Here is a 25697-nt window from a genome sequence, read left to right on the forward strand (position 1 = left end):
GGAAGTCGGAGAAATAAGTTAATGCAAGGCTAATATGAAGAAAAAATTGTTTTTATTTTTGTTGTTTTTGGTGTTTTATGTTTGTGTAACTGCATTTTTTTTCTTTTTTTCTGTTTTTTCTGTTGTTTATTGTATGTTGTTTTTAATTTTTATGTAAAACTTAATAAAAATATTTATAAAAAAAAAAATAGAGAGGCTTCAGAACCGTTTGGGGAAGTTTCGGGAAAGGAACTTAGAAAATACTTAACTGCAGGAAAATGTTCCTGCCTCCCCACAGCACCACATTTGCCGGACAATTGACTCTCAGCTTATGTATGTTTAGGAAGGATTGTGGAGGCAACAGGTCCTCCCCTCAAGGCCTTTTCCTCTAAAGGAGGTAGACTGGTCTTCTCCAATCCTCTGGCCACTGCTGAGTTTTCCAAACTTGCTGGCATATTGCGTGTAGCACCTTAACAGCATCATCTTTAACAAAATTTAATAGTTCAGCTGGAATATCATCACTTCCACTGGCCTTGTTATTAGCAGTGCTTTCTAAGGCCCATTTGACTTTGCTCTCCAGGATTTCAGGCTCAAGGTCAGCAACCACACTACCTGGGGTGTATGAGACATCCATATCTTTCTGGTATAATTCCTCTGTGTATACTTGCCACCTCTTCTTGACGTCTTCTGCTTCTGTTAGGTTCTTTCCACCTTTGTCCTTTATCATGGTACTCTTTGTATGAAATGCTCCTTTCATCTGTAGCAGGAAAACCCCCCCCCCAATCATTCAGTTTGTACAGACTTCACACACACTCACACTCACACACTACATACGCTACACTTCTGTTATAAATTCATAGAAAATCAACCATACATCAGATTTGCACTGTTCCACTTTTATTCTACTCCATATCTCAAGGACTAGCTAAGGGGGGTGACCTGGTGACGGTCAGCCATAATCCCCTGTACTGCACCTGGAGGGGCATGACAAGCTAGATAAGCATCCTGATGGGCTCAGACTCACCGCCTTCATGAACACAATGGACTGCATATGGTTGTATATTCAGGGCAGACAGCAACAAAAGGACCATGGCCGGATTCCCCTCAGGGGGAAGGAAACTGCACCTTTTCTTTGTTATTCACAACTGGTTCATGGGAGGGGGAGAAAGGAGGAACCAGCCAGGTGACAGGACACTCAGGTTACTACCACAACTCCTCCCTCAACCCCTCCTTTCTGTAACGTATGCATGATGTTTCTGGGGGTGGGCTTGACCTAGAGGAGGGGAATTTCAAAAGTTTTTATAAGGTCTTGCACACCATTGTTCTGGGTCTTTCCTCTCTCCTGCGAGTGAGGGGAACACCCTGCTGCAACAGTACAATAAAGGCCAAGCCTACAGGCTGCTGATTTGCTCCAATTTACTCTGGTTGGTGTCTTTACCTTTTGTCCAAGGGAGCCCTCGGATTTTTCCTGCAACACATAGCTCCAGTTTTCTTGAACAGATCTCTGGTTCTTCCCATTCTGTTGTTTTCCTCTATTTCTTTGCATTGCTCGTTTAAGAAGGCCCTCTTGTCTCTCCTTGCTATTTTTTGGAAATCTGCATTCAATTTCCTGTATCTTTCACTATCTCCCTCGCATTTTGCTTGCCTTCTCCAAGTCCACCTTTCCTTTTGAAGCAAAATGTCCTTGAAATGGGGGAGAAATGTCCTGCATGAAGTCTTGGGTTTGCAATTTGGGGAGAGGGAAGACTGTCTGCAGAGCTGGGGAGCGGGCAGGCTGGTGAGGCCCCCTAGATCTAGAGGCCCTAGGCTTCAGCCTACTTAGCCTATACATAAATCCGGCCCTGCCTATGTCACAGTGAGCACAGGCCCACCGATCACGTGCAAGGCATTCTGCGTGTTGGGAAGGAGCCTCCTGTTCTGGGCCAGGGGGAAGAGTGACTCTGCCAGATGGTTGAAAGGGGAGGAATGCCCATCCTCCTCTGCTGCAGCAGAAGACTGGGTGGTGGGGTTGAAGCTGATCCCGTGGAACACGTGAGGAGTCAAGGCCTCCCGTATGAAGGCCTCGCTTCCCCTAGAAGTCCCTGCCTCCTGGTCTGTGTTCGCTTTCTTCTTCAGGTACAGCGCCAGCATGCTCTGGATGGTGCACCTGCTTTCGGGGGAGAGCTTGTCGAACTGGTCCACACTAGAAGAATAGCCATGAGACGGGTGAGACTCCTGCAAGGCGTCCCCAAAGTCAGGGGAACATAAGCGCATTTGAAGAGCCTTGCTGGGTCAGGGCAAGGCCCATTCAGTCCGACATCCTGTTGGCATAGTGGTTCCTTCCAGATGCCCGTTTTTGTCGATTCATGATTGTTGCTATTCATGACAGTAGGAGGGCAGTTATATGCAAGACTGTATTCAGTACTGTTCGTGCCTGCAAAGCTTTCGGGACAGACATACTCCGACCCTTCCAACCAGTGCCCCCTAACTTCCAGCTGAAACCAGGTACCTTTTTCATACCACAAATGTTCTTCAGTGGTGAACCATGGCATCTCAAATTCCAGGGGAGCCCTGTACGATGCCAAAATTCAGTGCCCCCACGCCTCTCAACGTCTATTCAACATCATAGTTGCAGTTTCCCCTGTGGAGCCCGCAAGGCTTCATGCCAGAGTGACCAAACCAGTTGCACTCCCCTAAATCCATCTAAATGTAATGGGGGGGGGGGATTTGTCCCACTTAAGTTGTGCTTTATAGCTCAAGAGGGCCCCTCTGGCTGATAATAATATAGTAGCACAGGGGACGCATCACAGAACAACTTGCAAAGCAAAATGACATGTAGTTGCTCCACCACAATTGCAAGATTATTGCATCCTTCAGGAATGGTGTCTCCAGCTCCATCTGAGTCATCATCCAGGCACGCTGTGGAGCTGCATGGAAGAGAGATGGGCATCTTCGGCCAGTCAGGGGTGAAGAGCTGGCAAGATCCCCTGTACTGAGCAGAAAAGCAAACTCTTTGGCCTCCGAGATCTCTCCCAGCTCTCAGCAGCCCTCACTGTGAGCCATACTAGAGGAATTTTGTCCTGCTTTTCCTGAGCTACAACACAGGAGCGCACCCCCAGGGGGCCATGATGTGGTAACCCTGGCGAAGCATTGCAGAGCAACTGAGAAAGCAGAATGATGTTTGCGTGGACAGTCCATTAGAAATCTGCACTATTATTGCATCGATAGCACATTGCAGAATACGGCCCCCCTCCAGGCAAAAACATCTGTCTGGAGGCACAGAAGCTTTCATTTCGGAGGTTGTGGTTTTACATCTTCCCATTTATTTATTTATTTATTTGTTTATTTGTTTGTTTGTTTGTTTGTTTGTTTGTTCAAAATTAATTATTTCATAAAATTTAAACACTACCAGATGGTAAGAAACATCAAAGCCGTTTACAGAAAGATAAAACCATAAAATCAGGAAAAACCTACAGTACATTAAACGCTGAAGAAGTGAATACCAGAATAGATCAGAACTCACTCCCAAGGTAAGGGGAAGAGACATGGCTAAGATGGCAGGACAGCTTACTCTATGGTGTTAACCCCTTCATGCACTAATTAGACTGAAGCATGTTGGTTTTATGAGACTGGTTATCCCACACAACATGTGCTAGAGGTTTTCCAGGCAAAAGGGGGCAGAGGGAAAGAAACCAAGAACCTCAAATTCACTAGACCAGGGATGGTGAATTGTGTGGCCCTCTAGATGCTGTTGTATTCCATCACCCCTGACCGTCGGCCATGCTGGCTGAGGCAGAAGGCCATTGGGTCTGGCAATATCTGGGAGCCCACAAGATTCCCAGCCTCCGCCCTACACAAACAACCAGGCACTCAGCTGTGAGGCATGCCTCTTACCGGAGGGAGGGTCACTCCAGAGGCAGCTGTGGCATGAGGGTGCTGGATCATGCCTTTGTGGGCACATCTGAGGACTAAAGAGGACCCCCTAGGATGCATGCTTGCAGATCTTACTTACCACGTGGCTCTCTGGCAAAAACACAACAGTACTAACGGCCATATGGAACCACACCTCAAAGCTGGATCAGACTTCCCAGATCCTGTAGCCTACATCAGGAGGAAGACTGGGGCAGAGGGGCCTAGAGTGGGAGTCAGAGCTGCTCTTAGGGCTGCATGTCTGAAGCATGGGCAGAAATCTTTGGGTGTGAGGTTGCATGGCGCTGTCTCTTTGTGTTTTGGTGGTGCCAAGCCGCCAGCCAGCCAGAGGCAGGCAACCAACTGGCTTCAGGGGCAAGCTCCTTTGCAAAGCCAGTCTGGCTTCACTAAATGCAATGGCAGAGTGACCATTCGGCCCGTGTTCTGCTTCGCTGTGAAATGGCGTGTGTTCCTCAACCCAGAGAACCTCTTTTTCAACATCAAGCTGGTCTAAGGAAGAAAAGCATAAGAGTTAGTCTTGAATCCCCCCACACATGTGCTGGGAGATGCCTACACACCGCACATGTAAAGCACATCGCCTCCCACCCACACCCGAAAAGTCCTGGGAACAATGGTTTTTTAAGGGTGCGGGAAATCGTAGCACTGTGAAAGGAAAAGTAAGGTTCTGTCCATTAATTAGTTTAATGTGAAGTAAACGTCCAGTGCGCTTCCAACGCCATAAATCTTGTCTCAGCAGAGAATTTCGTGCAGCGGTTGAAGAAGGCAGGAGAGTCAGTACCTTTCAATGAAGAATCCTGGAGCAAGCACTTTGGAACTCAGAAAAAAAACTTTATTTACAAAAGAAAAACCCTGGCGATAAAGCACACATGCTTTTATCTCCGGCATAAAGAAAACATTTACTCTAAACTTAACTCATATCAGCAAACACGCCCATGGCCACAAACTGAGTCTGCGAGTCAGGTCAAAAAAGAGGCGGAGGGAAAACACACGGGTGAACTGACTATTTATACAAACTAACTCACATTCCTGGATGCTTAATGACTTCCAGCTGCTCAGTGATTAGAGCGACTTGTTACCTCTTAACCCTTTAGTACCAACACCCCCTCTCGCTCGTAACACTGAGCTGTACCAACCTTAATTCAAATTTAAACCTGAACAGAAATATTTATGAGATTGCGGACTCAAAGCTTTTGTAAAACCGTCTGCGAGATTTTCTTTGCTTGGACAATACTTTAGTTCAATTAAACCTTGTTTTACACTTTGGCATACATTTTGATAACGGATATCCAAGTGTTTTGTGAGTGCCTTGAATCGACCTGATTTAGCTAGTTTAATACAAGGTTGATTGTCTTCCCACACTCTGATAGGTAGGGAACATTCTCCAAACAATTCTTGTACCAGTTGCTTGTAAAATTCCAGTTCTCTACATACATCTGATAATGCATTGAACTCAAATTCAGTTGAACTTAAAGCTATAAGTGATTGCTTTCTTGATCTCCAACCAATTAGTGCATTTCCAAATTTTATTGCCATTCCTGACACTGATTTTCTATCTGGTCCAGCATCTGCCCAACTGCTGTCGGCCCAACATTCAAGTTGTGTGCTGCCCTCTGCTGATAGTTTTAAGCGAAACCTTTTGGTAGTTTGGAGATACCTTAAAACTCTTTTTACTCCTTGCCAAGCATGCATTGATGGTTTTTCAGCTTGTCTACACAGCATGTTGACAGCATATGTTATATCGGGCCGAGTCCACTGTGCAATGTGGAGTAGACTGCCTATCGCTGACTGGTAATCCCCGGGATTACTGAACTCTGCCTGTTGCTCGGCTTGAGCATCCTTTGTGTAACTTAACTCCATTGGGGTTTTAACACCAGCACAGTCATCCATTTTAAACCTTTCCAGCAACTACTGGATCTTAGCTTCTTGGCTGAGCCAATAGTTCCCATTTTCATCTTGCTGAATTTTAACTCCTAGATAAACAGATACAGTGCCTAGTGATTTTATCTGAAACTTTTCTCCAAGCTTTGTGGCAAATTGTTGTGCAAGTTTATCGTCCTTTCCACTGTATAATAAATCGTCAACAAATATCAAAACTGCTTCTTGTTCACATCCCAAGCCTTTTAGATAAAGACACGCATCTGCTGCGCTCTTTCTGAACCCCATGCTCTCTAGAGCTTCATTTAAGCAGGAATTCCAATTACAGGCGGACTGTTTCAACCTATAAATGGATTTGTGTAGGCGCCAGACCTGGTTTGGCTTGTCTCCTTCAAAACCTGGTGGTGGTGTCATATAGACTTCCTCCTGTAAGTCTGCATTTAAATAAGCCACATTGACATCGAAATGAAACAGCTTATTTCCCTTCTTAGCTGAAGAGGCTAAAAGCATTCTTAATGACTCCGATCTTGAAGTAGGGGCATAGATTTGAGAATAGTGAACACCTTTGCGCTGCAAAAATCCTTTTGCAACTAGTCGGGCTTTATATTGCAACTCCTCAGTAGTTGTGGGCTTTAAACGATATACCCATCGACAACCTACAGCTTGTTGCCCTTTCGGAAGTTCTGTACTTGTAAACACACCGAGAGACTTCATTGAAGCCATCTCTTTTTCCATTGCTTCCTGCCACTTTACGGCTTCTGAGCTTGGAAGCTGTTGTACCTCTATATAGCTATCTGGCTCACACTGTGCCATATTTACGTATACACTTGTCACCTTAAACCGCTCTGGTGGTTTGCCCTTTGTGGCACGTTTTGATCTGCGCAGTTGTTCCTCTTGTGCCCCCTCTGACCGTTGGCTGTCAGAATCTGTCTCAGACTTTATATCTGGATGCGCCCCTAGGGATAAAGACCTCCGTTTAGATACCTCCCTTGGGCTTGGGGTTGCAGGCGACCTGCTTCGCTTTTGCTGTCTGCTAGGCCTACTGACTGGCGATGTTGGAACACTCCTAGATTCTGGCTTTTCTACCTTAGGAGAAGAACCTTGTGCCTGGTCAGAATCTGCATCTGAACCATGTGCACCATCCCCTTCTGGCTCACCACCCTCTGGACTTTCATTCTCAGCATAAATGCCTAAATCATCTCTCAAAATGTAAGTGAGTCCATCCGGATTGGTCACAAAATTCAGCGCTCCTACTGATGACCACTCTTGTAGTAACCCCATCTGGGTTCACGAACCTCCAAGATTTGGCGTGTGGTTCGTATCCACAAAAGATGAGTTTCCTAGCCCTTGGACTTCCCTTTTTCCTTAACGCTTTTGGGATAAGTACATAGGCTTGAGATCCAAACACCCGAAAGTAATTAACTTTGGGCTTCTTCCCGTATAAAGCAAAATATGGCGTAGTATCAATTACCGAATTATATACTCGGTTCAGAATATGAGTAGCCGTCTGCCAGGCTTCCGCCCAGTAACTTTGAGGGAGTTTAGAATCAAACAACATAGAGTTTGCCAACTCTTGCAGAACCCTGTTTTTACGTTCGGCCACGCCTCCTTCTTGGGGGGAATAAGGTGTAGACAGACGATGCTTAATTCCCTTTTTCTTAAAGAAATTCTGCAACACAGACCCGGTAAATTCTGACCCTCTGTCTGTCTGAAAAGCAAGTATTCTAGTACCGAATTCAAGTTCTACTGCATGAACCCAATTTTTAACTGTTTCTGCAGTATCTGCTTTTGTTTTGAGAGGAAAAAACCATGTGACTTTTGTTTTGTCATCCGAGAGACACAGTGCATACCTCGAACCTCCCATGCTAGCAACAGGCATTGGGCCACATAGGTCCATATGCACAAGTTGGAATACTTTGTCAGATTTCCTACCTGAACTGGGATAGCTGCATCTATGAACCTTCGCCCTTTTGCATGCAGTACAAGCCAAATACTTAGTACATTTGTTCATTTTGCACCCTTCTGATAATTCAGGTTGCCTTTTAACATACTGAAAATTAATATGTCCCAAACAGCGGTGCCATAAATGAACACAAGAATTATGGGTAGGCGAGTTCACACAACCAGCATGAACCTGTTCAACTTCATCTGGTCTTGTCTCAAAATAATATAACCCATTTCTGCATTCCACCTGCAAAAGAGATACGTTATTCTTTGAAATAGTGCAAACCCCATTTTCAAACACAGTTTTAAACCCATCTCTATCAAGTTCTGAGACAGGCAAAATACACCCCTTCATTCCCTTTAGCACATAGGCGTCAATTTCTGTATGCAAACAATTCAAGAACACTGTGCCTACGGTCTCTAAGGAACGTTTAGTTGAATCTGCCATTGTCACAACTTTAAGGGTTTGCAAATGCCTGCAATTCTGCAAACTTGCACCTATACCATTTTCAAATTCTTGGCCTACCCCCATACCTTGGAGATTCTTCTTCATAAAACCCCAAGAAATATTGTCAAAGGCTTTCTCCGCATCCACAAATATCAAAGCTGCTTTTGTATTTATCCTTTCCTGTAAAAGTTCCAAAATGTCTATTATATTCCTCACATTGTCTGATAGATGTCTTCCTGGGAGAAAGCCTGCTTGGTCTTTGTGAATCTCCTCTACTAAGACTTTCTTCAAACTTCTAGCCAAGATATCTGCAAAAATTTTGTAATCCACATTAAGCAATGATATAGGCCGATAGTTCTTGAGTTGATGTTTTTCAGATTCGGTCTTTGGTATAAGGTTCTGAAGCCTCTCTAACCTCTGAAGTCTTTTCCTCTCTCAGGAATTCTGGGATTCGATGATAACTTCATGGAGAAGGAAAGAAACCTGCAGAATCAGCAAATGAGTGCCCGCCAGGAGCCTCCACCCCCACCGCTGCCACCAAGCTGGCTGTAAGTTGCCTTAGAGGTGTACTGTGCCCTCCCGCCTCCTTGCTTTTAAGGACTACTTGAGTTCTGTTCTCATCTCCCTGAGGCGTATCCGTGACAAGGAGAGCATGAGCAAGAAGCAACCCCAATGACCCACACTATGCGCCAGCTCTTTGTGCCTTCCACACATACGCAGTCCGGACAGAGAGAGGGACTCATCAAGCACGTCCTCGCCAAGAGAGAGAAGGAATATGTCAACACCCAGAATTTCAGGTCAGATCATGCAAAAGTGCAAAGACCAGTGGAACCTGTATCAGAATTGGGGCTGGAGAAAGCGACATCTACATGACAGCTTTATTGTTGGGTGCCAGGCAAAGTCTGTCCTGTTCACTCAGGCCACATGGGTGGGTACTTGAAAGTATTAGTTGTGGTGGGCAATTTCCCTTGGTGCCACATACTGAACCGTGGCTTCATATTATGAGCAGGACGGCAGCCTCTCCTCCAGGTTTGCACACCTCTCCCCCACCCCAAGCCTATTGGGAAGCTTTCACTTGGATTTTAAATTAACCACAGTTTGGTGTGTCCAGATCCTATGGTGGTTCATTTTACCAGCTTTGTAAACCCACGATTGGAAGTTGGCTTGTTTCAATGAGCCATGGTTCAAATGAAGCGGTTTGTGCAGCTTCAGACATAGTGACAAGATGCAGTTAATCCAAAACTGAAGCTAAAAGCTGTGCTGGAGGACAGGGAGGTGTGACCCCCCCCCCAATACTTGGTGTGGGTCATCCTTATAATGCTGCAGGGCCTGCTCCCTTCCAGGGCCTTTTCCAACTGGCCCAGGGGGCGTGGCCCAGGCCGTCTCGCCCGGCTATAAAGGGACTCCTGCTGCAGTGAGGCTTCGGACCATCGGCTGGGTGAGGACTGCCAGGCCTGCTCTCTTCCAGGGCCTTTTCCAACTGGCCCAGGGGGCGTGGCCCAGGCCCTCTCTCCCGGCTATAAAGGGACTCCTGCTGCGGGGAAGCCTCGGATCATCGGCTGGGTGAGGACTGCAGGGCCTGCTCCCTTCCAGGGCCTATTCCAACTGGCCCAGGGGGCGTGGCCCAGGCCCTCTCTCCCGGCTATAAAGGGACTCCTGCTGCGGGGAAGCCTCGGACCATCGGCTGGGTGAGGACTGCAGGGCCTGCTCCTTTCCAGGGCCTTCTCCAACTGGCCCAGGGGGCGTGGCCCAGGCCGTCTCGCCCGGCTATAAAGGGACTCCTGCTGCGGGGAAGCCTCGGACCATCGGCTGGGTGAGGACTGCAGGGCCTGCTCCCTTCCAGGGCCTTTTCCAACTGGCCCAGGGGGCGTGGCCCAGGCCCTTATTTGGAACAAACTTTTGGGGAAGTGTGGGTAGTGTTCTGCCATTGCTTCCCTGTTCCAGGTGGTTAATGTGCTTTAAAATGTCCTCAAGCAGTCGGTGGCAATTTAAATTTTTATTCCTTTTTTCCTTTTTTCCTTTGTTGGGGTGGGTGGGTGGGATGGATAGTTGGTTGGGGATTAATTGTAGTATAATTGTTCTGCTCCCTTTGTTGTTGTTGTTGTTTTATTGGTTCTGTATAGTTTGTGTTTTGTTTTTAAGGGGCGGGATCAGGGCTGCCGGGGAGTGGCTCCCCAGCCAATACGATGGCTGGGACAAGTGCCACAGGGGGGAAAGCACTGGGACATCCAATCTCGGTGATCATGGGCAGGAGGCGGAGTTACGCTAAGACCAGACCATGTCATTACAGAGGAGGCAGGTTTAGTCGTTGTTTGAAGACTATCCCTGCCTCCGGGTCTGGCCTTGACCGGATGGATACTGGAATCAACAGGGGAAACCCACATGACCTGAAAGTGTTGCTGTGCAATGCCAGGTCAATGATGAATAAAACCACTGCCATCCACAACCTGATTGTGGATGGAGGATTTGACCTGGCATGTGTGACAGAGACCTGGTTGGAGGAAGCAGATGGGCCTGTCCTTGCCGCTGCTTGCCCACCAGGTTTCTCTTACGCACAGCAACCCAGGTCATGTGGGCGGGGAGGGGGGGTTGCAGTGATTTTTAGGAAGTCACTAGCTTGCACCAGGCGTCCTACTGGGAAGATCCAGTTCTCTGAGTGCATGTTCTGGAAGTTGGGCAATAGGGGCAGTACAGGATTCCTTCTGGTGTACCGACCTCCCCGCTGCACCAAGGATTCCCTGTCCAAGCTGCTTCAGGTCGTGGCGGATTTTCTCCTGGAGACACCTAGTTTGGTTGTCCTAGGGGATTTTAACATCCATGCCGACACGACCTTACAAGGGGCTGCTCGGGACTTCGTGGAAAGCATGGCCTCCATGGGGCTGTCCCTGAATAAGTTTGGCCCAACTCATAGTCATGGACATGCCTTAGACCTGGTGTTCACCTCTAGTGATGTGGGTGATCTGACACTAAGTAAAAGTGAAACAAAAGAAGTGCCATGGTCAGATCAGTTCCTGGTGCAACTGGACTTCTCAGCGACCCTTCCCCTCTGCAGAGAGGTGGGACCAATTTGGATGGTCCGCCCCCGCCACTTAATGGATCCAAATGGTTTCCAGAGAGTGGTAGTGGATGCTTTATCCCATGTTGATGGCCTTTCAGCTGATTCCCTGGTGGCCCGCTGGAATGCAGATAAAATCACTCATATTCGGAAGGAGCTAGATACCACCGTGGGAGCAGGGCCGGGGCGGGAGAGTGCTAGAGCTCTGTCTGGTCAAGTTGCATGGAATCAATTTCAATCCGTTACCCCCGAGGATGTGGACAGGCTGCTTGGACGCGTGAAACCAACCACCTGTCTCCTTGATCCTTGCCCATCCTGGCTAATAAAAGCAAGCCGGGAAGGGCTGGGCGATGGGCTCTGCGGGGTGGTGAATGCTTCCCTCTGTGAGGGAACATTCCCAGATCCGCTGAAAGAGGCGGTCATTAAACCGCTTCTTAAAAAACCATCTTTAGACCCGGCCAGTATGGCCAACTATCGCCCAGTCTCAAATCTTCCATTCTTGGGCAAGGTGATTGAGCGCGTGGTTGCTGAACAACTCCAGGCATGCCTGGAGGATGCGGACCATTTGGATCCCTTCCAGTCAGGATTCAGGCCTCATCACGGGACTGAAACTGCCTTGGTCGCACTGGTTGATGATCTCCGGCGAGCTAGGGACAAAGGTGAGAGTTGTTTCCTGGTTCTGCTGGATCTCTCAGCGGCCTTTGATACAATCGACCATAACATCCTTCTGGACCGTCTAGAGGGGCTGGGAGCTGAGGGCACTGTTATACAGTGGTTTCGCGCCTTCCTCCTGGGCCGTGTTCAGAAAGTGGTGATGGGGGATGAGTGTTCAGACCCCTGGGCCCTCACTTGTGGGGTGCCTCAGGGTTCCGTCCTCTCCCCCATGCTTTTTAACATCTATATGAAGCCGCTGGGAGAGATCATCAGGGGGTTTGGACTGGGTGTCCATCAATATGCAGATGATACCCAGCTCTACCTCTCTTTCAAATCAGAACCAGTGAAGGCAGTGAAGGTCCTGTGTGAGTGCCTGGAGGCGGTTGGAGGATGGATGGCGGCTAATGGATTGAAGTTGAATCCTGACAAGACAGAAGTACTGTTTTTGGGGGACAGGGGGCGGGCTGGTGTGGAGGACTCCCTGGTCCTGAATAGGGTAACTGTGCCCCTGAAGGACCAGGTGCGCAGCCTGGGAGTCATTTTGGACTCACAGCTGTCCATGGAGGTGCAGGTCAATTCTGTATCCAGGGCAGCTGTCTACCAACTCCACCTGGTACGCAGGCTGAGACCCTACCTGCCCGCGGACTGTCTCGCCAGAGTGGTGCATGCTCTGGTTATCTCCCGCTTGGACTACTGCAATGCGCTCTACGTGGGGCTACCTTTGAAGGTGACTCGGAAACTACAACTAATCCAGAATGCGGCAGCTAGACTGGTGACTGGGGGCGGCCGCCGAGACCACATAACACCGGTCTTGAAAGACCTACATTGGCTCCCAGTACGTTTCCGAGCACAATTCAAAGTGTTGGTGTTGACCTTTAAAGCCCTAAACGGCCTCGGCCCAGTATACCTGAAGGAGCGTCTCCACCCCCATCGTTCTGCCCGGACACTGAGGTCCAGCTCCAAGGGCCTTCTGGCGGTTCCCTCATTGCGAGAAGCAAAGCTACAGGGAACCAGGCAGAGGGCCTTCTCGGTAGTGGCGCCTGCCCTGTGGAATGCCCTCCCAGCAGATGTCAAAGCGATAAATAACTACCTGACATTTAGAAGACATCTTAAGGCAGCTCTATTCAGGGAAGTTTTTAATCTGTGATATTTTACCGTATTTTTTGTTTCTATGGAACCGCCCAGAGTGGCTGGGGAAACCCAGCCAGATGGGCGGGGTACAAATAATAAATTATTATTATTATTATTATTATTATTATTATTATTATTATTATTATGCTAAGCTTACTACTTCAAACAAAGTTTTTGCTTTGGATATTTCCCTGTACCGTTAGTAGTACTTAGTGGCCATTTGTTTTTCATGTCTGCTTTTATGATATGTTTATCAGTGTGTAGTTAGCAGCTTCCTACTGTTTTACAGAGGCTGTTTAGCTTGCTCTTTTTACCCCTTTACTAGACAGGCTGTATTTCTGTGCTGTTTTCAGAGTGGGGAATGCCCATTCCTTCATGGCCAGCATGGAAACACAGAAGGCTAGCCATTTAGGAGGTTTGCAAAGAGGACAAGGGTGTTACAGGGTAATCTTCTAGCAAACAAGCTTGGCACAGCAGATCTGTTGTTGTTTTTTTTAAAATTTATATTTTATTGGTTTACAAATACAAAAAAGAAAACAAAGTTGTACATTTGAACTTCTTAATTACCTCTTAATTCCATTCTTTTGACTTCCCTCAATTTGTCTGAACTTCCTTCATTTTATAACTTTTAACACAATCCTACTTATTGTTATTTATTCTGGTAGCTTCAATTCATTATTTATACTTATTATTAGATTTTCACATCACAGAGCTTCCTTAAAGCTTACAAACGTAATCTGGTTATCACTTAGTTTTTGCAAATATTGAATAAACTTCTCCCAATCTTCTGTAAATCTTTGATCTCGTCGATTCCGAATCCTTCCTGTCATTCTGTCCAATTCCGCATAGTCCATCATTCTGGCTCTCCAATCTTCTATGGTAGGCAGCTCCTCTTGTTTCCATTTATGGGCCATCAATATTCTTGCTGCAGTCACTGCATATAAAAATAACTTCTTCTCTTTCTTGTTTATCTCATTCCCTGTAATACCAAGTAAAAACGCTTCTGGTTTCTTAGTAAATGTATATTTCAACATTTTCTTCAATTCATTATAAATCATTTCCCAGAAGCATTTTACCTTCTTACACTCCCACCACATATGAAAGAAAGTGACTTCCTTTTCTTTACATTTCCAACATTTGTTACTTATCTTATACATTTTTGCTAACTTTACGGGGGTTATATACCATTGATACATCATCTTCATAACATTTTCTTTTATAGCAGTACATGCAGTGAATCTTAAACCATCTTTCCACAGTCTTTCCCATTCCTCCATTTGTATATTATGTCCTATATCTTTGGCCCAATCAATCATCACAAATTTTACCTCCTCATCCTTCGTATACCATTCCAGCAATATCTTATACATTTTTGCTAAGATCTTACAATCATTATTTAATATGTCAGTCTGAAATTTGGATTCTTTATCAGCAAAGCCCCTTTCATTTAAATCTTTTCTAAACATCTCATTAATTTGAAAAAAAATGCAGCCAGTCATTCACATAATTCTTCACTTCTTCAAATGGTCTCATTTTCCATTTTCCTTCACTTTTACATATCAATTTCTCATATGTTACCCAACCCCCTGTCATATTGACTTTCTTCACACTCATCGCTTCCAGCGGTGATAACCAATAAGGAGTTTTTTGTTCCAACAGATTTTTATATCTTTCCCATACTTCAATCAAGGACCTTCTTATAATATGATTTTCAAAACCTTTGTGGACCCGTTTCTTATCATACCACAAATATGCGTGCCACCCAAATCTATTATCAAAACCTTCTAAGTCTAACACATCCGTATCTTGTAATTTTATCCATTCCTTTAACCAACAGAGGCAAGATGCTTCATAATATAATTTCAGGTCTGGCAGGGCGAAGCCTCCTCTTTCTTTTGCATCTGTTAAAATCTTAAATTTTATCCTCGGCTTCTTACCCTGCCAGATATACCTTGAAATTTCTCTTTGCCAGTTTTTAAAAATTGCTGCCCCCTTGATTACTGGAACTGTTTGGAATAGAAATAACATCTTCGGTAGCACATTCATTTTTATCGTTGTAATTCTTCCCCAAACCTCAAGGTCCCTTTTAATCTTATTCCATGTTGGAACATAATTGTTCTGAAAAAAGTCAATACTCCTGGGGGTTAACCAAACCCCTAAATATTTTACTTTCTTAACCACTTCTATCTCAGTTTGCTGCTGTAATCTATTAACTAACTCCTGATCAGTATTTTTAATAATTGCTTTGGTTTTTTTCTTATTCAACACAAATCCTGCCAATTGTCCAAACTTATCAATTTCTTTCAATACTTCCGATACTGTATTCATAGGATCTTCCAAGGTTAATACCAAATCATCTGCGGAAGCTTTAACCTTATATTCTTTTCTGCCCACCTTTATCCCTTTAATTTGCTCATTACTCCTGATCGCCCTTAAAAACACTTCTAAGACTGCGATGAACAACAATGGTGATAAAGGACATCCCTGTCTTGTGCCCTTGGTTATCTTTATATTTTCCGTCATCACATTATTAACTATCAATTTAGCTCTTTGGTCCATGTATATAGCCTTAATACCATTTAAAAACATTTGCCCTATTCCCATCATTTCAATTTTTTTAAACATAAATTCCCAAGAAATATTGTCAAAAGCCTTCTCAGTGTCAACAAATATTAACATAGCTTGTTTGTCATTTTTAACATTCAAATCTTCCATCACATTAATTATATTTCTAATATTATCCTTCATTTGTCTGCCCGGCAGGAAACCCGCCTGATCTTTATGTATTAACTCCTTCAAAACTTTCTTCAATCTGTTTGCTAATATGTTTGCAAATAACTTATAATCATTGTTCAAAAGCGAGATCGGTCTGAAATTTTTAACTTGACTTAAATCAGAGTCGTGCTTGGGAATTAAAGTAATGTACGCTTCTTTCCATGTCTCTGGTATTTCTCTATTTGCTAGAATGTTATTCATAACTTCTTTCAAAGGTACAAGTAGGATGTCCCTTAATTCTTTGTAATATCTTACACTTAGTCCATCTGGTCCCGGCGTCTTTCCAGTTTTCATATCTTTTATTGCATTTCTAATCTCCTCAAATTCAATCTTCTCATTTAAATTATCTCTTTCTTTTGTCGGAATTTTCTGCACCCCTTTCTCTTTTAAATATTCCTCTATTTTTTTTATATTGACCTTTCCTTTTCTCTGGTATAATTGTCGATAAAAGTCCACAAATCCTTTTCTTATACCTTTCGGATCATCAATCTCTTTATTATCCACTATTATTCTATGTATAGTATTTTGCTCTTTCCTTTTTTTTATCTGCCAAGCAAGCAATTTTCCCGATTTGTTTGCAAATTCAAAATTCCTTTGTCTCATTCTTTTAATATTACATTCCACTTCATTAATTATCATTGCAAATTGTGCTTGTAACTCTTTGATGTTGAGTTTAATTTTTTTGTCACCTAGGCTAGTAACTAATTTTTTCTCATTCTCCATTATCTGCTTTAAAATTTCTTTTTCCCCCTTTTCCCTTAGTTTGTTCTTAATTGAGTTCTGTTGAATAAAGAATCCTCTCATTACTGCTTTACTAGCGTCCCAAACTGTAGTTATTTTTGTTCCCTGATTCATATTATTTAAAAAATAATCCTTCAAGCAGTTTTGTGCTTCTGCAACTTTTTGATCATCAAAAAGATTTTCATTTAGTCTCCACCGGAAGGATTTTTATTTGAATATATGGACCAAAAGTTGCCATTTTACTTCCACAGCCACAATTCTGCCCTCCTCGTCTTTAAAGATTTGTTGAGCTTCTAATTTGTTTTTAATGTATAATACAACTCCTCTCTTTTTAGTTTTGTCTGATGAAATAAATTTCCTAGTTTTTTATTTATTAAAATTTTTCGGTGTTTTCTCATTACATGTGTTTCTTGTAAGCAAATAATGTCAAAGTTTTGTTTTTTTAAATAGTGTACAATTTTATTCCTCTTCTTTTTCTCGTTCAAACCTTTAACATTCCATGACCATAATTTCAACGTCATATTGAATTCTTATTAATTTTAAAATATAAGTCTTTAAATTTTATTTCTTCTCCCTCCTCTCCCTCTTCCTCTGATTCTTGTGAAGCTCCTCCTCCAGCTCCTGCTTCTGCCAGTGCTGCTCCTTCTTCTTCTCTTCCCAGCTCTTTATATCTTCTAAAAAATTTGTCCATTTCGTCCAATCTTGTTATCCTGTGTTTCTTTCCTTTATATGCAAATGAGACTCCTTCTGGGAATTCCCATCTGAACTCAATTTTGTATTTCCTCAGAGCTTGCACCAGCTGTTGGTATTGGTTCCATTTTTTTAACAACCGAAGTGAGACGTCTTTAAAAATAACTATGTTGGCTCCATCAATGTTCAATCTTTTCTCCCTATTCTTTTGTAAAATTAAATTACTCATTTCTCAATCTTTAAATATAACCAAACAGTCTCCTGGAAATTTCTTAGCCTTCGTTGTTCTCACTTTAATTCTAAAAGCATTTTGTATTGACATTGCAACGTCCTCTTCCTGCATCTCCAACCATATAGCAATTTCTCTTATCAATTTCTCCTTTATCTCTTCTCCTTGGGCTTCTGGCACCAGTCTAAGTCTCAAATTATTCTCCTTCTCTCTCAGTTCATTCATCGCAATAGCATCCCAAAGTTCTTCTTGTGTCTTCAGCTACTTCTACTTTAATTTTCTCTTCTTGCTTTTTAATCTCCTTGACTTCCGTTTTAGCTTTTTTGGCCCCTTCTTCCAGATTTTGCGTCCGTTTTATCATATCTTTCATCTGCCCCTTCATTTCCTTGACTGTTTCATCAATTTTTTCCACTGTAACATCTACCTTTTTGTCCACCAGCTCCAATTTAGTTTCAATATTTTTTTCACTTTTTTGTGTCTCTGATTTAAGTTCTGTCTTAAGATCTGCAAACATCTTCATCAGATCTCCTTTAATATCAGGTTCTTGTCTAGAACTCCTCCTTTCTGCTGGTGTCCCTCCATCAGCCTTCTTCTGGGTATAAGACATTTTATAAATTTAATTAAATTAATTTTATGATTTTTAATGCAACGCCGAAGTTGACCACCAGAGAGCTGTTCTAGCAAACAGACGTTGGCACAGCAGATCTGAGAGGTGGTTTTCTGCTCCCAGAAAGTCAGCCTGGAAACCAGGTTGCCAGGTGAAGGAAGAAGGGAGAGATCAACCAACTCACTTGCCTTTAAAGAATTTCTGGTTGCCTGTGGCTACTGGGATAGTGCTTAAATATCAGGCTGGCTGACACATCTTAAAAAATACAAGGAAAAAGCTTTTTTTCTTTGATTAGCAAAGCTCCTTTGGGGCCCAGAATAGCTAAGCTGAGGAAGAAGTGGCTGGTATTACTTGTTTGTTCTTGGTCCTGATCTTGCCTGCCCTTGCACACTCCTGTTGTCTTTGCATATTTAACCAGCACGTCTGTTCCGATTGGAGTCCTATTCCTGCAGTTCCACATCCTTCTCTTTGGCACTTGGGCATTCGGTTCCAGGAGCTGGACCTGAGCACAGAGGCTTTCTTCTACTTGGACTCGACAAAGGAGCAAGAGTGGCTGACAGCTGTGGAAAAGGCTTTGCGTTCCAAATCCAAGTACAAGAAAGTAAGTCCAACCCCACCCATTTCTTCAGCAGCCAGACAGCTGTCAGGAGCTGGAGTGAGGAGGAGGAGGTGGTCAGCAAGAAAAAACACCTGGTGTCAGTGGTGTTTTATTCAAAAGAAGCTAACATAGTTGTGAAGGCTGAAGGTTGCTACCCTCCCACCACTCTCTGAAGTCTCCTCCTCCCCCTGGTCCTTCCCAAGCAACCTGAGACTCTGACACCTTGCCTGTCTTTGCTCCATCCTCTTAATTTCTCTGTGTTCTGAGAGACTAGCAGGGAGGGGAGCTGATCGCAGCAGGATGGGGAGACCCCCTGGCTTCTTCAGCAGCCTCTTGACCCCCGCCTCCAGCTTCCACTTCTGCCTCGGATTCTGGGCTGCTGTTTGCCACAGAATCTTCCTGCCCTCCTGCCTCTTCAGTTTCCAACACCTCCTCTTGCTCACAGTCTGCTCCCTCTTCTCCCTCTGACGACTCAGCGTCGTCGTCCCCCCCCACCAGTTCCCTAGCTCTGAGCCTTCTTCTCTTGGGGGATCCCCAGTTGGTGCCCCCTGCCACTCCTATCTGCATCCAGCTGGCCCAGGACAGCAAGCAATGAACAGAGCTGGTAGACATCCCAGTACCTTGCATCTTCTAGGTGCAGCTGGTGCTCATCTTTGTCAGGAAGGACCAGCTCAGCCGCATCAAGGAAGTGATGAGGGAGACAGTGGGCACAGGCATCATGGGGAAGATGGGGAGTAGACCCTGACAGCGGAATTCCCTACATCTATCTTTCTGTCTGTCTATCTGTTTTTCTAATCTCTGCCAACCAGTTTTCCCCTCTTTCCTGCTTGCTCTCTAACAGCCATCTTTGCTCCGCCCCTGCAGGGTAACAAGGGGTGTGTGGCCGTGAGGTTTGTCTGCAACAATACCAGCTTCTGCGTTGTCAATTCCCACCTTGCTGCCCACGTGGAAGACTTTGAGCGCCAAAACCAGGATTACAAGGATATCTGTGCCCAGATGAGCTTCCTGCCCCCTGACCAGGGTCTGCCGCAGCTGACAATCATGAAACACGAGTGCGTTTCGAGGGCTTGGAGGGAGAGAGCCTTGGCTGATGTAACTTGTGGGTCTCCGCTGGATGTAAAACTAGATGTTGTTTAGTCGTTTAGTCGTGTCCGCCTCTTCGTGACCCCATGGACCAGAGCACGCCAGGCCCTCCTGTCTTCCACTGCCTCCCGCAGTGTGGTCAAACTCATGCTGGTAGCTTCGAGAACACTGTCCAACCATCTCGTCCTCTGTTGTCCCCTTCTCCTTGTGCCCTCCATCTTTCCCAACAACAGAGTCTTTTCCAGGGAGTCTTCACTTCTCATGAGGTGGCCAAAATCTTGGAGCCTCAGCTTCAGGATCTGTCCTTCCAGTGAGCACTCAGGGCTGATTTCCTTCAGAATGGAGAGGTTTGATCTTATTGCAGTCCATGGGACTCTCAAGAGTCTCCTCCAGCACCAGAATTCAAAAGCATCAATTCTTCGGTGATCAGCCTTCTTTATGGCAGGCAGCATAGTGCTCTCCAAATGTTGATAGACCAAAATTCCCATAATTGCTAAGAATTGGCCTTGCTGACTGGGGCTCATGAGAGTTCCACTTCAGCAACACCAGGAGGGTGCAGTGTCGACCATCCCTGCTGCTGCAGCTGCACCACTAAGGTTTCTACTAGAGCAGCCAGTAGAGAGCAACATAAACCGAGTGGCAGAGATGTACTAGATTAGATTATAGCAAATGTGGGCAACTTCTCCAGTGATCGGGGTGGGAGTTGCAGTTTGTTAAGGGCAGTAACGCGAAAGCAGAGCGGCCATTTTGCATGGAGAAGGTTCCAGGCTCAGTCACCAGTGTGTGCAGATAGGGCTAGGCATGATCTCTGCCTGAAAGCTGCTGCCAGTCCATGTAATCCGTCCTGAGCTTGATGGGTCAATGGTCTGCCTCAATATAAGGTAGCTTTCTATGTTCCTGTGTACTACAGCAGGGTTTGGAGGGCCACAAGCGCCCTGCCCATGAATTCAAGAATCAGGGGAAATTCTAAAAGTCTTTGCTGAAAGGACATCAAAGCAGGAGCCAGGTGAACCTCTTTGGGAGATTCTTCTGAAAGGTAGGGTGCCATGACTGAAAAGGCCCTGCCATACTTGAAAGAGCAGGAGTTCCCTGGGAAAGGGATTCTAGTCAGTGGAGAGGCAGTGCAAACATAAGTGGGCCTTCTTCTGGTACCCTTTTCCCAAACCTTGAAACACTTGAAAGGCCAAATGGGATGCTCTGAATTGGGCCTGGAAGCAGTTCAAGAGCCGGTCTAGTTCACAGAGCACTAGCCTAATATGATCATACTGCCCAATCCTAGTTATCAGTCTTACTACATATTGCAGGAAGTGGCAGCAGGCTGCCCCCCGACCCCGTGAGCTAGCCTGTAGCTGTGGTTGCTTTGCTTTTTTCCAGCATTGTCATCTGATCACTAAAAATGAGCTTCAGAGACTTCTGACCTACGACCAGGTGAGAGACATCTTTGCGTTATATGTGGTGGTTTAGGATATTGGCCTGTTTATTTCCTTTGTCTGGGATACCGCAGCCTAGGCAAGAGAAACCACTTTCAGGCAGTTAGGAGCAAAGAACATAGGATGACTGCGACTTCTACAAATGCTTTTTAAGGTTGCAGGTTTGTGCAACCTGAATTAGAAGCAAGTCCCAATTAAGTTGGAGGGTTGCCTTGGAATACGTAGGACTGCTCTGCAATTTCCCAGTTAGAGGGCTTTCCTAGCTCAGCAAACGCTCCAGATGTTGTTGGACTCCCATCAGCCCCAGCATAGCTGCTGTCCAGCAATATCTAAAGGTCTAAGTTTTCCTGCTCTAGGTTTTGCATCTGTCTGGAAAATCTGCGTTGCTCACATGTTCTTATCAGGAGATACTTCCAATAATAATAATAATAGTAGTAGTAGTAGTAGTAATAAAATTTTATTTATATCCCGCCCTCCCCAGCCGAAGCTGGGCTCAGGGCGGCTAACAACAATGAAAATAATCCAACATTCTAAAAACATTCATTATAAAATTAATTAAAATCAAATTGATGGCAACCATTAAGCAAAATTCTGTACAGATTGCCAGAGGAGGGGGTCAGGCTGCGCCCTGACCAAAGGCCTGGTGGAACAGCTCTGTCTTGCAGGCCCTGCGGAAAGATTTCAGGTCCCGCAGGGCCCTAGTCTCTTGTGACAGAGCGTTTCACCAGATTGGAGCCGCGGCCGAGAAAGCCCTGGCTCTAGTTGAGGCCAGCCTAACCTCTCTGTGGCCTGGGATCTTCAGGATGTTTTTATTTGCAGATCGTAAATTTCTCTGTGGGACATACCAGGAGAGGCGGTCCCGTAGGTATGAGGGTCCTAGGCCGTATAGGGCTTTAAAGGTTAAAACCAGCACCTTAAACCTGATCCTGTACTCCACCAAGAGCCAGTGCAGCTGGTATAGTACCGGATGAATATGATCTCGCAGCGAAGACTCCATAAGGAGTCTTGCCGCTGCATTCTGCACCCGCTGGAGTTTCTGGGTCAGTCTCAAGGGCAGCCCCACGTAGAGTGAGTTACAATAATCCAGTCTGGAGGTGACTGTCGCGTGGATCACAGTGGCTAGGTCAGGGCGAGAGAGATAAGGAGCCAACTGCTTAGCTTGGTGGAGATGAAAAAATGCCGCCTTTGTTATAGCTGTAATCTGCGCCTCCATAGAGAGGGAGGTATCGAAGATTACACCCAAACTCTTAATGGACGATGCTGGCACTAATTGCACCCCCGCAAGAGATGGGAGTTGCCCCCTCAATCCCATATCGCCCCGTCCCAGCCAGAGGACCTCTATCTTCGAAGGATTTAACTTCAACCGGCTCCCACATAACCATCCAGCCACAGCTTCCAGACATCTGGTCAGTGTGTCTGGGGCCGAGTCAGGATGGCCATCCATCAACAGATAGAGTTGGGTGTCATCGGCATACTGATGGCAGCCCAGCCCAAAACTCCAGACAAGCTGGGCGAGGGGGCGCATAAAGATGTTAAAAAGCATTGGGGAGAGAATCGCACCCTGAAGCACTCCACACACCAAGGAGTGGCGCGATGACAATTCCCCCCCAAGCGCCACCCTCTGTCCCCGACCAGAGAGAAACGAGCGCAGCCATTGAAGGACTGTGCCCTGGATCCCCACGTCGGCAAGGCGGTGGTCCAGGAGTTCATGATCGACCATGTCGAAGGCTGCTGACAGGTCTAGAAAAATCAGCAGCCCCGACCCGCCTCGATCCAGCTGCCTGCGGAGATCATCTGTTAGGGCGACCAGAGCCGTTTCGGTCCCATGACCAGCGCGGAAGCCGGACTAGAATGGATCGAGAGCCGATGTTTCATCCAGAAACCTACCAAGCTGTTCAGCAACCGCTCTCTCAATTACCTTACCCAGGAATGGAAGATTCGAAACCGGGCGATAATTGGATAGATCTAAGGGATCTAATGATGTTTTCTTTAAGAGCGGGCGCACCACTGCCTCCTTCAGTTCCCCTGGGAATATCCCGGTGCCAAGGGACAAATTGATGATATCACCCAGGGGGGCCTGCACCTCGTCTGGACACGCTCTAATCAGCCAAGACGGGCACGTGTCAAGAGGACAGGTGGTGGGCTTTCCAGCTCGGAGGAGTCTGTCCACATCGGCTGGGGATATCCGGTCCAAGTGGTCCAATACTGGACCCGAGGACAGTCGAAGGGCCTCCAGTTCCTTTATTGTATCCAAATTGGCAGGGAGGTCATGTCGGAGCAACAGGACCTTCTCCGCAAAAAAGCTCGCAAATGCCTCACAGCTGTGTGTCAAATTGTTATTTAAATTTGGCTGTCCTTCAAGGGACGTTAAAGACCTAATTATACTAAATAATTGCGCCGGGCGAGAGCTAGCGGAGGCAATGGAGGCCGAGAAGTAGGACTTCTTAGCAGCCTTCACTGCCATCTCGTAGGTTTTCATAAAAACCCTATAAGATGTTCTTGAGGCTCCGTCACGGGCACTCCGCCATACTCGCTCTAGCCGTCTGAGGTCCCGCTTCATTTTCCGGAGCTCCTCGGTAAACCAGGGAGCCCGGTTTCTGCGGGGTCGCAGAGGGCGCCTAGGTGCGATCTCATCAATGGCTGCTAGGAGCTGGATATTCCAGCCCTCAACAAGCTCAGTCAATGAGTTGCCAGGGGGAGCAAGGTCCCACAAGGCCTGACGGAATCTATCAGGGTCCATCAGCCTAAGCAGGGTGGGGGTGGAAAATCAATCCTGGCTTTCAGAGCGTAGTGATCAGACCATGGCACCTTCATCGAAGGAGACATGATCACATCTATACCGACGCCAAAGATCAAATCCAGTGTGTGGCCTGCTTGATGTGTGGGGCCTGAAACAAACTGGGAGAGCCCTAGTGTCGCCATGGAAGACGCCAGGTCCAGAGCCTGTGAGGAGGGAGTGGCATCAGCATGGATGTTGAAGTCCCCCAATACCAATAGGTTAGGGAACTCCAAGGCCACCACCTCCAGCAGGCCTGACAGGGTGGCTGCTGGTGCGCTAGGTGGCCGGTACACCAGCCAGACAGCCAAGCTCACCTCGGAGCCCCACACTAGGCCAACACATTCAATGCCGGGGATTGATGGCGATGGTAGAGCCCTGAAAGAACAATATTCCTGGATTAATAATGCCACCCCTCCCCCCCCGGCCCACAGTCCGCGACTGGTGGAGGGCGGAGAAACCCGGGGGCACCATCTCTCGTAAGGTAACATTTTCCCCTTCGCGCACCCAGGTCTCCGTCACACAAGCCAGGTCAACCCCCTGTGAGGTGAAGAAATCTTGCAGGGTGGCGGTTTTGTTGCCTATAGACCTGGCATTGCACAACACCAGTGACGGAGGTGAGTAATCCTTGCTCACCCTACCCTCGTCCCTCGGGATGGGGCGCAGATTGGAATTGGTACGAGCATATCCGTATCTTGATCCCCTTCGCCTATGACATCTGCCCCCACCGCTATACCTCCCTCGCCCCACTACGGTAGCAATCCCAAGCCTCAAACCAACCTCCATTTACAAAATAGAAAAAAAATCAAACCAAAAACAATTGTACCAAACAAAACAAATCCCCACCCCACTCAATATCCAACCCCAAACCAAAATAAAACAGAACAAAATAAAAATACATCAATAAAAACCACCGTTCACGGTGGTACAACAAAGTAAAAAGTAAAAACCCCTTTAAAACACTTTAAAATATATAAAAACATTTTTAACATTTGCTGCAGCAACACCAGTGTCCTTAAAACTGTAGCGGTGGCGAGTGTGGGCCCCGCCCCCTAGGCCTGGTGGAATGGGCCTACAGGAGGGAGCAGCCTTCCTCAACACCCATGGTGCAGCAGCAGCAGTGGTGTCCCAGTGCCTCAATGAGGCCTCTTAAGCTGTGGCGGTGGTGAGTCAGTCTGGGCCCCGCCCCCTAGGCCAGGTGGAATCAGCGTAAGGGGGGAGCGGCCTTCCCCAACCCACAGTGCAGCAGCAGCCTCAATGAGGCCTCTTAAATTGCTGGTGCTTTTTGTTTTACATTTTTCTCTCCAAGGTTTGTTTGTTCATCATGTTGACGACCTTTCTCCCACTTGGCATAAGGATCATTGGTATTTCGTGTTGAAACAGAGGCCTGATTGCTGCACCTTATGGTGGATGTAAACTCTGTGAGAGTAGTCATGCCTTAGCCCTTTTAGAAGGATGCTGCAAGGAAGGCAAGGGTGGGCAGCCTCAGACTTCCAACATACGCAAAACCATCAAAAAACATTAAAAACTTCCCTAAAGGCTGTATAGTTACTTATCTCCTTGACATCTGACGGGAGGGTGTCCCACAGGGCAGGTGCCACTACTCAGAAGGCCCTCTGCCTGGTTCTCTGTAACTTTGCTTCTCACAGTGAGGAAACCACCAGAAGGCCCTTGGTGCTGGACCCTGATGCCTGGGCTGAACAATGGGGATGGAGACACTCTTTCAGGGCTGAGGCCATTTAGGGCTTTAAAGGTTGGCGCCAACATTGAGAA

At 46.2% G+C, this 25697-nt stretch overlaps 1 protein-coding gene across 1 annotated transcript in view; it reads left to right on the forward strand.

The window, feature by feature from the left end:
* LOC310668798 (inositol polyphosphate 5-phosphatase OCRL-like) overlaps positions 1–25697 on the forward strand; it is a gene marked incomplete at its 3' end in the record, with an annotated part of 733402 nt that overhangs the window by 132366 nt on the left and 575339 nt on the right. The window contains 5 exon segments of the mRNA XM_083422126.1: positions 11540–12933; positions 18456–18638; positions 19270–19369; positions 19477–19751; positions 21093–21146. Of these exon segments, the coding sequence (XP_083278252.1) occupies positions 11674–12933; positions 18456–18638; positions 19270–19369; positions 19477–19751; positions 21093–21146 (1872 nt within the window). The 5' untranslated portion in view covers positions 11540–11673.

The sequence above is a fragment of the Podarcis tiliguerta genome, assembly GCF_965153285.1.
Source record: "Podarcis tiliguerta genome assembly, chromosome: W".
Lineage (NCBI taxonomy): Eukaryota > Metazoa > Chordata > Lepidosauria > Squamata > Lacertidae > Podarcis > Podarcis tiliguerta.